Genomic DNA, 12,396 nt, shown 5'->3' on the forward strand with positions numbered 1-12,396 from the left:
AGTGTTTGCCTAGGGCTGAAAAGTTTGAAGCTTAGAAAGGAAGTCCATGCTTGGGTTTTGAAAAATGGGTTAAGTTTCAATCCATTTATAAGCAGTGGCATTGTTGATGTCTAGGGGGGGTGGGGCAGGGTAGAATTAATTCAGCACATCTCGTAAAGTGTATAAATCTAATTGAAAGATTTATACTAATAAACAAGCTCCTCATAGAAAGATTTATAGCTGCAACTAGTTAAAAGAAAAATATTTATATAAAACCATGAATTCGAGATTTTTAGTGTTCTTGCTGTTGTTGCAGATTGTTGTTGCAACTCATAAAGCCTTTTAGAGGGATCCGGCAAGGGGATCCTTTATCTCCGTATTTTTTCCTTTTGTGTGTAGAGTCACTTAGCGCATTATTGACTCGAGCTGAGAAGAACAGGGTGCTGACAGGGGTCCCTACTTCCAGAATAGGCCCTTGATTGAGTCACTTGGTTTTTGCAGACACTAGCTTGATTTTCTGTAAAGCGAATTTGGTCGAGTGGAGAAGATTAACTATGGTCCTAGAAAAATATGAAGTAGCATCGGGACAAAAGCTTAACAAGGATAAGACGTCTATTTTTTTTTTTCAGCTGTAACACTAGTCTGGAAAAGATGTAGGAAATCATTCAGCTTTCGGGACTCCAAGCCACCCAGAGTTATGACAAGTATCTAGGGCGTCTAACTCTTGTAGAAGCCCTAGATATTTCATCATGTCCGGGATATTTCATCATGTCCTTCAGTCAAGAGGGAAGGTGAACATTCCTCTCCTTCATATGCAAATGTCTCGGCGCTATCCGCTTCTCCAGGCTAAACCCAAAGTACCGAGGAAACCCCACCAGCTCCTTCACACTCCTCTCCATCTCATCCACCAAATAGATGTACTTGGCATAATTGAATTTGGGATAAAAAGTTGCTTCGTCTATTATTAGCCAAACACTGAATTAAGGTGATGTTGGGATAACTTTATTTAAGGTTATAAAGCATTTGATGTATCTATTATTGGCGAAACACTGGAATTTAGGTAGGTGATAAAGCTTTTGATGCTTGTTGCCACCAGGGGGGTGGGGCATGGTAGAATTAATTCAGCACATCTCGTAAAGTGTATAAATCGAATTGAAAGATTTATACTAATCAACAAGCTCCTCATAGAAAGATTTATAGCTGCAACTAGTCAAAAGAAAAAGATTTATAGAAAACCATGAATTCGAGATTTTTAGTGTTCTTGATGTTGTTGCAGATTGTTGCTGCAACTCATGCTCTACCTAAAATTGGTGAATTTGCTCAAGCTCCCGCTATCACTAGTACAACAGGAACTTTGGAATGGTGCCCCCTTGGCAAATGCCTTAAATGTTGTCTGTGTGCCAATGTCTTTAATAAACCACGTTGTTCACGCTGCTGTGAGAAGGCTTAGAAGACTCGGGAAAAATATGTAGGACTTTTGAAATGAGTAGTTTGTTTTTGAATAAACTATTTCGGGTGTTGTAGTTTGTTTTAGTTTAAATTATTTGTTTCTCATGTAGTGATGTTTCGGATGTTGTAGTTTGTTTTATTTAATTTAAATCAGCTCCTCTTTGGAAAATCCTTTATGTGATCTTACGGTTGATTAACAAAGTGGCTTTAGATGGAATGAACATACTTTCACGAGTATTTTGAGTGCTTGCTCGGGACTAAAAAGTTTGAAGCTTGGAAATGAAGTCCATGCTTGGGTTTTGAAAAATGGGTTAAGTTTCAATCCATTTATAAGCAGTGGCATTGTTGATGTCTAGAGGGGGGTGTGTGTGGGGCATGGTAGAATTAATTCCGCACATTTCGTAAAGTGTATAAATCTAATTGAAATATTTATACTAATCAACAAGCTCCTCATAGAAAGATTTATAGCTACAACTAGTCAAAAGATAAAGATTTATAGAAAACCATGAATTTGAGATTTTTAGTGTTCTTGATGTTGTTGCAGATTGTTGCTGCAACTAATAAAGCCTTCTAGAGGGATCTGGCAAGGGGATCCTTTATCCCTGTATTTTTTCCTTTTGTGTGTAGAGTCACTTAGTGCATTATTGACTCGAGCTAAGAAGAACAAGGTGCTGACAGGGGTCTCTACTTCCAGAATAGGCCCTTGATTGAGTCACTTGGTTTTTGCAGATGATAGCTTGATTTTCTGTAAAGCGAATTCGATCAAATGGAGGAGATTAACTAAGGTCCTAGAAAAATATGAAGTAGCATCGGGACAGAAGCTTAACAAGGATAAGACATCTATTTTTGTCAGCCATAACACTAGTCTGGAAAAGATGCAGGAAATCATTCAACTTTCGGGACTCCAAGCCACCTAGAGTTATGACAAGTATCAAGGGTTTCCAACTCTTGTTGGGAAGTCGTGGACATAGGCTTTCTCGGGCATCAAAGTTCGAGTGTGGAATTGCTTAAATACTTGGAAGACAAAATTTTTGACGCAAGCAGGGAAGGAGATTTTAATCAAAGCGGGGGTGCAGGCCATTCCTACATACTATATGAGTGTTTTCCTCTTGCCTATAGCTCTGTGCAAGGACAAGGGTTGATGCTGCGATTTTGGTGGGGGCATAAGGAGAACAGTTCTGAAATACACTGTATGAGTTGAGAAAAGATGGATCTTTCCAAAGCCCAAGGAGGTCTGGGGTTTCGCGATTTGGGAATTTTTAACAAAGCCTTTCTAGTAAAGCAACTTTGGAGACTCCTACAATGTTTGGAATCTTTGGCTGGGAAAATCCTAAAAGCTAAATACTACCCATCTTGTTCTATTTTGGAGGCAAGTCTAGGTAATCGACCCTCTTACGTCTGGCGGAGTTTTATGGCAACCCAATCGGTACTCCAAAATGGTCTTATTTGGAGGATTGTAAATGGGGATGACATTCATGTGTGGGGTGACAAATGAGTCCCAAAACCAACCACATACATGGTACTATCACCGAGGACTATACTTGATCAACATGCCTGTGTTTCGGAGCTTATTGATCCAAGCACAAGGACATGGAGAGCCGATCTTATTGCTCAAGTTTTCCTGAATGTTGAAGCAGAGGTGATTAGAAGCATGCCTATTAGCCCTCTACCAACTTAGGATCGACTTATTTGGCGATGTACCAAAAATGGAATTTTCTTCGTACGAAGTGCTTTTTTTTTTGGAAAAGGAGAATATGGCAGACAGAGAATGCGGAACATCCAGACCTGTTGGTGGTGTATCTCGGAAGGAATGCTAGAATTTAAAGATACCAAATGTGGAAAAGCTTTTTTTATGGAAAGCCTTACATAATCTGTTACCAACTAGAATGAATCTGGCCAAGAAGGTAGTAGTTCAAGATACATCTTGCCCCATTTGTGGATTGGATGAAGAAACGGTGGAGCACATCCTATGGACATGCCCATCATCAAACGACGTTTAGGGAGGTGGGCCGGTAAGATTACAAAAATGCGGTGGAGTGGGGGGCATTCTCCTAGATGTTTTTGCGTCAATACTCGAACGATGTGCTATAGAGGAAGCTGAACTTTTTGTTGTCATGGTAAGGAAAATCTAGTTAAGGAGAAATTCAGTAATACATGGAGAAAATTTTCTCCACCCCACCCAGTTAATACGAGAAGCTCAAACCTCGTTGGAAGAATTTCAAAGGTTGAATCACAACGCTCAAGAGGAAGTAGCTAGTGACCGTGAATTAGCAATTGTAGTATGACAACCTCTACCACGGAACATGGTTAAGATAAACTGGGATGCGTGGCTCAATTCGAAGGAAGGACACGTGGGGTTGGGACTTATAGCCAGAGACTCGAAAGGGAAATTTCTTGCTGCACGTAATTTGTCTGTCGCTATTCAAACTGAATCAACATCGGCGGAAGCTTTAGCGGTGATAAATGCTATTATTTTCTACAAGGAATTGGGCTTTGAAAATATCATTTTTGAGGGTGATTCCATGCAAGTTATCAAGGCTATTAACTCAGACGGGCCCTGTCTTAGTTGCTATGGTCAATTCATAGAATGTATCAAAAGAGAGCTACGTGTTTTGATAAACGCCAGTTTTATGCATGTAATGAGGGACGCCAATAATGCGGCGCATACGCTTGCAAAATTGGCTACCACTCATGTCATTATGTCTACTTGGTTGGGGAATGTCCCACCAAGTGTAGGTGACATAGTAGGGAGGGAGCAATCTCTCTTACTTGTGAGATCTTTTGATGGATCTTTTGAGATAATGAATATTTATAATATTCCTTCAAAAAAAATTACTTCTTACTCTATTTATTTCTCAAACAACACGTAATTTTATAGCCTTACAAGACGTCTACCGCTAAGATTATACAACCAAAGCAAATAAACTCCAATAACTATGATGTATTATGTCCCTAAGGGGTAGCTTAATCGACTGAGGACCACGTCTCATAAAGTAGAAGTATCTAGTTCGAATCTCCCTCCCCTTCTTGTGCATACATGTAAAAAAAAAAAATGTATTATGTATGCACAAACTGTTAAGGATATAAATCCTTTTGATTAATAAGGATTTGATTTGTGATTATTGTTGACTTGATTTCTTATTAATTACCCTTAATTCAAGGGATTTATTTTGTATTTAAAATTATGTCAAAGCTCTATAAATAGAACTATAACTCAAATCATACATCAAGGAAATATATAATCTATTGAGGTTTTAATGTGTGAATGTACGCTATATGCTGAACCACTTTAATTTCTATCTCTCTCTCTCTTTCCTTTATTCCATATTATTCTGCTTTATATTTATCTTATTATATGTTTCTATACAAACAACCCAATAGTTTTAAGTTTTATCGTTGTATTAGAGGTTTTTTTTTTTTTTTTAAGCAAATAAAGGTTAAAAAAAAAAAAAAAAACTAGCAGTCTTGTCTGGAGCTGATAATTGGAAAACGTCATGATCATTTTGATATGGAAATCGTCTTTGTCATCGAGGCCAAATGGCAGAATGGGTGCAATGCAGCTTGGTGTGCTATGAAAGCTCCTCTTGTGGTCCACATATAATCGACATGTAATATGTAATTTCGTTTGCGGCTCTCTTCTTTTCATGCGTCTATGTCCTCTATTTCCTCCACAGTATCATCCGGATGACCATTTTCAACCGAGTAATGATGCTAAGCACGCCTGGCGTGCATCAACAGTGATGCACGCCAGGCACAAAATTTTTTTTTTTTATTTTATTATTTTTTTTTAAAAAAAAAAAAAAAAAAAAAAATTTTTTTTGCACTGGCGTGCGTGGGCGTGCCACGCACGCCGCGTGCTTAGCATCATTTCAACCATTTTCAACCATTTTAAACGGTCGAAAAATGAGATACTTCATGTTACAGTTAAGAATTTAGTATATTTTTGTCAGATTTTTTTTATTTTTTTATTTTTTATGTTGTAAAAAGGTTTTGAGCCAAAAACTTTATTTTAATTTTCTAGAAAAGAAGCGTTTTTACAAAAATGTTAAAAAAAAAAAAAAATTAGGAGAAAAACTATTTGTGACTACCTCGATAACATACAACCCTTTTAATATGTAATATTTTTTTGAGGGTTTCAATAATTGAAATTGGCCTAAATTCTATAATTTAAAATTGGAGAAAATACATTTTACCCCATAAACTATTCACCCATTTATACTTTTGACCTCAATGTTTAAAAAGTAATATTTTACCCTCCTAAAGTATTTGACATAGACACTTTTAACCCAAATGTTTAAAAAGTGACACTTTACCTCCTGAAGTAAGTAAGTTTTGAGGAGTAAAGTATCAACGTAGGGGGATAAAGTGTCAATTCAAAAATATTTCGGAGAGTAAAGTGTCACTTTTTAAATATTAAAGTTAAAAGTACAAATAAGTGAATAATTTAAGGAGATAAGGTTTATCATCTCCTTTAAAATTTCTTTTAAAATTGTAAGGTATCGTTCAAGAAACCTAATTTATACAAAATCATTGACATTCTAAACAATGAGAAAACGTCACTCAACATCAAATAAAAAGAAACTTAAGAAGAGGCGGGTCAATATTTGCTACTGCTCCATATTCAACGGGCGGAGCCCCAATTGACTATCTCTTTGTTTTTTCTTTTGGGCATGCGTGAATTCTGCTTTCACCCCAAGGGCTAAATATAAAGAAATGAGGAAAACCCACTAAATTAAGGAAATTTGTTGTGTATTTTCTATTACATCTGACAATATCATTTTTGAATCAAGTTGACAAATAATTGAGCATCATATTCTTGGTCAAATTTTTATAAAAAATTTTTAAAAAATAAAATAAAATTGTCAAACGTTGGCAAAAAGCCATAGATAAAGATGTGCATTGGTTGGTAATGGTAGGGGCTTCGTTTCAAAGTTCAAACACAACCCAACCCACAAAAGGAGAATCTTCTTTACAAGAGGGGCAAATAAGTATTTAGCTCAAATATATATATATAAAATAAGATAATAGCGTATATCTATCAATAAACGTTTTGAGTTTTTAGTGGAACTCAAAAAACGGAATTACCGGTAACAAAAAAAAAAAAAAAAAAAAAAAAGCCGATGACACGTTTCTAAAAAAATAAAAAAATTCCGCTGAATTTTGCAAAGACCCATTCCTTCATTCCCTACCATCCAATCCTTCACAAAAAAGCAACGCTTTTTACGTACCACCCAGATACAGATTCTCCACTACAATCTCTTCTCCCTCTCTCTTTTAGATCTGCTCCAGCTTGTGTTTTATGCTTTTTAGCTTTGCAAAGTCCCTACGACCCACACTCCCTGATTAATATATTTCATCGCTTTCTGTCACTATATATATATATACAAAAGTGTTAGCGTGTATATATATATACATACATAGCTGCATTCTGGGTTCGCCGCTATCTCTGTGGTCACTTGTTGCCTTGTCCAAAAAGGTGAGTTGGGTTTTAATTTTCATGTGTTTGTTAATTTGTTAATATTTTTTTGTATGATGGTATGAACTTGTTCCTCATTTTTTGTATTGAGTTGTTGACGCATCCCTGGGATGTTGATAGTTTATATGGGTGTTTATATTTTGTTTGGAAATACTCAGCCGTATAAGCAAAATGTAGCCAAGTGAATGTTTTGATGCATGGTTACACATAATGAAGGGAAACCCATGTGGGGGAATTGCTTCTTCGTATGCCTCTGTTTTTATTTATGTTGTTCTTCCATTAACTCCAAATTTTGGTCAATTAACTCATTTGAATCTCTCTTTCTATTTATGAATTTAAACAAGATACGACTTATTTGAAATTAATTGAATGAACAATTCATAAAATAAATAAATAAATAAAATTTTCTGTGGTATTCCATATATTCTGTAGTTTCTTACCGTCTCAATTTTCATTGAGATTCCTATAAATCTTGCGTATTATACTCATTATTGAATTTTGAGATCAGTGTTTTGTTTGTGGGTTTTTGGGAGAGTAAGAGAGAGATCCAGTCATAGATTCTTGAGCATAAACACACATAAATATAGTCCTCTGCATTCTCTCTCTCTCACATATTTTTTTTTTGGCTAAGAAGTGCTTCCTTGCCAATTTCATTTTGGTTGAATTAATAGTAAGGTTTTTTTATCACTAATTTGAACCATAAGACACTTGTAATTGAAATTTTGATTAGATGGTTGAATCTGAATCACATTCACATAGATGAATTAATACAAATCTGACTAATAAAGCCTAGGATATGAATCATGGTAGACACACTAGTCTTGAATTTTCCCCAAGCCTCCTCCCTTTTCGTTCCATTACTGTAACGGAGGAATTCACCAAGGTTGGACTAGAACTTAAAGAGGAAATTCATGGTGTATCACAGATATTAGAAACTTGTGTTATGACCAAGATCCAGGCTCATACCTAGTTACTTTTATGTGTATAAAATCCGTAAGGCTTTTAAATGTATGCTCCAATAAGAGAAAGCTTATTCTCAAAACAGAAGATATGCACAATTTGATCTGAATTTTGTAGTTTTGTTACTCCACTATCTGATTCAAGTATGCAAGCTTCAGTGAATTTATCACTCGAAAATATTATGATGATGCAAGAAGAAAGATCATACTTATGAGCATTTGAAAATTTATACTTACATCCATTATTCCACTATTTATAGATTTTCTTTAAAGCTCATTGATGATCAACAGAATCTTCATTTATGTGCATCAAATTTCATTGATACGGTTGCCTAGAAGCATATTTTGCTGGTGTAAGCTTTTGTCCAATCTATCCTTAAGTTTTATGGTCAGTTTTTATGATGAATTTCAATCCAGCCATAGTGAAATTTTGCATCACATGTATCGGCATTTTCATTTTCCTTGCCTTCTAAAATGTACTTATAGCTGTTTGTCTTACTTGAATGATAAATCAAGTATAGTGTACAAGTACCATTAACTGAAGTTGGAGAGTATGCTTTCTTTTGGCCTGGAAAAAATAAAAAAAGCCATGGAGACCTAGAGATACAGTCCCACATGGAATAAAAGAAAACAAATACACATACACACTCTCTCTCACACATAGACGCGGTTATGCACACCACACAAACGTCTTACATATTGTGCTGTCTAGGATAAATTTGGATTTTGAAGCTCTGTGCTGACACTTTGTCTAGTTTTATTTCTAGGTGTGTACTAGAACAATAATACAGTCAGCACTTCAAGTTGTGTTTCTAAAAAGTTCATAAGGATACCAAGTTTAATAGTTGGAGACTTGTACTTGGGTATTTCCCAAGCAGACAAACGAAGTACTAACGCAGAAAGATCCTTTGTAGTGGTAAAGCTCCGTTCCTTTCCCTCCACCTTAGCAAGTAAGTAAACAGTAATGGATTCCTAAGATGTGCTTGACAATTCATGTCCACGAAATACTGCTAATACCAGTTGACAGTCTAAGTTTTGTGCATTAACTTTGAAGAGGTTCTTCTTAAATGTTATAGCTACTCAAGTATGCATGTTATGATCGTACAAATATAATTTGTTAAGTTGGTCATCCTATCTTTTAGGTTTCTAAAACGTTAACAATTGAGGTGTTTTGACTGTTCCAGCCATAAATGATGTGGGGAGAAACTGAGATTAAATCCGAAGGAGAACTTAAAGTAAGTTTCGGCTATCAATGCAACGACAACAGAGGGAGCTCTTTTCAGGTTTCTAATGGATATAAAATCCTCCCTGAAATCCGAAAGACCAGCAGCTTCTCCTGCTTGTCTGGTGCTGCCTTGAGTGCCAATGCCACACTGGCAAACACAAATATTTGCAACGGTTTGATAGGAGCAGAAATTCTTCCTAGTTTGGATTCCCCTAATTCATTTCGTAAGGTTCCTTCTTCACCAAACCTTTCAAGGTTGGATATATTATCATCTTCTCTTCAGAGTAGCATTTCTAACTTAAGTTGCAGCCCATCCCCTCCAAGTGATCACGATTCTTATTTGTTGAAACCTAAGAGCGCTCCTTCAAGAAGTGAAGGTTTTCTTAATGCTATGGATGTACAAGTGGCAGGTGGGGCTGCTGGTGAAGATAGGGTTCAAGCTGTTTGTTCTGAAGAAAATGGGTGGCTCTTTTGTGGAATCTATGATGGCTTTAATGGGAGAGATGCAGCTGATTTTCTGGCTTGTACGCTATATGAGACCATCCTATATTACTTTAATTTATTAGGATATGAATCAAAGCTGGATTTCTCAAGAGCTTCTGACATTCTGTATTTGGATCCGTCCTTCCAACATACTCTAGATGATAGTAATATTATCCATGAGGAAAAGCTTCCATCAAGAATTTGTAGTAACATGGATTCAAGTCTTGACCATATCAACAAGAATGGATCATCTGATAGAATAGAATTCTCATCCAACTCATTTCAGCATGGGGTACTTGATAGCTTTGTACGTGCCCTTAATCAGGCTGAGAATGATTTTTTGAATATGGTTGAGCAGGAAATGGAGGACCGTCCTGATTTGGTTTCAGTAGGATCTTGTGTTTTAGTTGTGCTTCTTCATGGGAACGATTTGTATACACTCAATTTGGGTGACAGCAGAGCTGTCTTGGCAACATATGGTGAAGGTGCTGACACGACTGGGAATGAGAGACTGAAAGCTATCCAGCTCACTGATAGTCATACTGTTGACAATGAGGTTGAAAAAACTCAACTTCTATGTGATCATCCTGATGACCCAATGACCATTGTAGCTGGAAAAGTGAAAGGAAAATTGAAGGTCACTCGTGCTTTTGGAGTTGGTTACTTAAAAAAGGTATGTATTTTTCCTTTTGCTTTTTTGTTTCCTTTTTTTGGGTAAAAGGTTTGCAATATTTTATGTGTTTGGCTACTCAATCAGGCTAACATAAGGATTGCATCACATCTTAGTTCATAGGGAATTCTTCAAATGTGAAAGTTACATGGCTAAGACATCCAATGCCATGCTTTTTGGCAAAAAAAGTGGAAGCACCCCATCCTATGATATGTTTTGAGAAGCAGAAACAGATCTAGAGGGGGCCTTCTGCACTCCCCCAGCCCCGTCCCTCATATTATTATACCTTCAAATCCTTTCCAACAATAACAGGACTACTGCCATTTAAAATTGAGAATCAAAACTCTTCTAATCACTCCATGTTGATACATTTAGTATTATGTTTCGTAATGAAAATAAGCATTTCCCCTATGAGATCCAAGCTACAAGTTCGCAGGAATCTACTGTAGTCTGTTACTCAAGTTATACAGGGATAATTCTCTCTGCCATGGCCAAAATGTCTTTTCCCTCTGCTATGTTCAATGTCTTTCTCTCAAGAAGTATACCGAAGTAATTTTTGGCATGAAGACTTCTATCCTGGAATTGATGGATACTGGACCTAATGCCCATAACGTGTCATATTAATCCATCCGTGTTCTCAGCAAATATACTTCTCTCCTTCATGATGAATCAATGATTCTGTTGTTTCTTTTTTATTGCAGAAAAAACTGAATGATGCACTGATGGGTATTCTTCGAGTTCGAAACCTTATAAGCCCTCCATATGTATCTACTCAACCATCACTGAATGTGCGTCAAATTTCAAAATCTGATCACTTTGTTATAGTTGGCAGTGATGGTTTGTTTGACTTCTTCAGCAATGACGAGGCAGTAAAGCTTGTCCATTCTTATATCTTGAGCAACTCTTCTGGTGATCCAGCGAAGTTTCTATTGGAGCAGCTTGTAGATAGAGCAGCTAACTGTGCAGGTAAACCTTTAGATATCTTCATGTGAAAACTGTGTAATGAAATTTCCTCTTCTCCGAGTACAAAGATATTTCACTCTTGTCAATTTAGTCATTTAGTGTTAAATGTTTCAATATCATACTTGGATTTTACCTCAGGATTTGTTTCTTTTAAATGTCATGCATCCTTTGTGGAATTGTTGCCCCATTTAACATTGTGCCAAAATTCCTAAATTTCCCATGTTATCTGGATTACTACTGTAATCAGTAAGTATATCAAAATAGCAGTTTGTCTTCCTAAAAATTATTTATCTTCCGTAACATTTAATGCCTACTTATCGTATTGCGACGACATTATGCCCTCTGAATCAGAGAATAATGGTATTTTTAAAGTCTCTGGAAAACAAAACCAACTGGAAGCCATTGATAATTGAACGAACTTTGGTTGTTAATTCAACCGATAATTATCAGGAAGTGAACTTATAAGACAATAATTGCAATTCACACATACACAAATCCCGTCTACTTTAAAAACAGGTTTGCTAGATAGTCAGCAAAAGTAGTTATCAATGCAGTGGATTTATAAAAGAAGTATTAACCGACACATTAATCATCTTTGTAGCTTATTTTTGTCAGATGAACTATATATGTTTCTAGTATTTTATCCCCCCAAGTCGCTAACCATTAATTTTTAATGTTGCAGGTTTCAGTAGGGAAGAATTAATGAATATTCCAGCTGGTAGGAGGAGGAAATATCATGATGATGTAACTGTAATTGTGATCATCCTTGGAACAAACCATCGCACCTCAAAGGCATCAACTTGCATATGAGTTTTTAAGAAGGTCATCTTCCATCTTGCAATAATATGTCTGGTGGTTTCTACCTTAAAGATGTAATTCTCAAATTGTATATATTTGATGCCAGAAACACTTTTGTTCTTATTCTGTACATAAGTTTATTAGTACTACATTCTTGTATGACACTCACAAATTGCACCAGTGCCCTTGTCTGCATTAAGGCAAGCATTGTTTTCATTGTACTGGAAACTTTTATGTGGTGAGCAACTTGCAAAGGTGGCTCACAAATTGCTTGATTCTGGCTTTAGAGAAATATTGCCAACAAAATGGTCTAGTTTCCCATATGGAGCAACAACTTTTATTAGACTAACTAAAGCCAAGTGTGGAATTTATTCATTTATTTTTCTTTTTCTGA

The 12,396-nt window shown here is 36.2% G+C and overlaps 1 protein-coding gene across 4 annotated transcripts; it reads left to right on the forward strand.

Annotated features, from left to right (window-relative positions):
- Nucleotides 1-6,622: 6,622 nt before the first annotated feature.
- On the forward strand, nucleotides 6,623-12,125 carry LOC132187705 (probable protein phosphatase 2C 40). Of its 4 annotated transcripts, none has more exons than XM_059602119.1 (5): nucleotides 6,623-6,904; nucleotides 8,631-8,813; nucleotides 9,048-10,244; nucleotides 10,943-11,207; nucleotides 11,887-12,125. In XM_059602119.1, exons 3-5 carry the CDS (start codon nucleotides 9,054-9,056, stop codon nucleotides 12,012-12,014), a joined length of 1,584 nt encoding a protein of 527 aa, XP_059458102.1. In that variant the 5' UTR covers nucleotides 6,623-6,904; nucleotides 8,631-8,813; nucleotides 9,048-9,053; the 3' UTR covers nucleotides 12,015-12,125. The 4 variants fall into 4 exon arrangements, with proteins under 4 accessions (XP_059458102.1, XP_059458111.1, XP_059458120.1 ...); XM_059602128.1 differs by having other exon boundaries at nucleotides 8,631-8,779; XM_059602137.1 differs by lacking the exon at nucleotides 8,631-8,813 and having other exon boundaries at nucleotides 9,048-9,312; nucleotides 9,499-10,244.
- Nucleotides 12,126-12,396: the final 271 nt, after the last annotated feature.

The sequence above is a fragment of the Corylus avellana genome, chromosome ca1, assembly GCF_901000735.1.
Source record: "Corylus avellana chromosome ca1, CavTom2PMs-1.0".
Taxonomy (NCBI): Eukaryota; Viridiplantae; Streptophyta; class Magnoliopsida; order Fagales; family Betulaceae; genus Corylus; species Corylus avellana.

Bases quoted from the DNA above. Each gene is read 5' to 3' on its own strand.
- LOC132187705 (XM_059602119.1), top strand. From the start codon at position 9,054: ATGATGTGGGGAGAAACTGAGATTAAATCCGAAGGAGAACTTAAAGTA. The intron at 10,245-10,942 runs GTATGTATTTTT...TTTTTATTGCAG, and splicing joins GAGTTGGTTACTTAAAAAAG to AAAAAACTGAATGATGCACT. The intron at 11,208-11,886 runs GTAAACCTTTAG...TTAATGTTGCAG, and splicing joins TAGAGCAGCTAACTGTGCAG to GTTTCAGTAGGGAAGAATTA.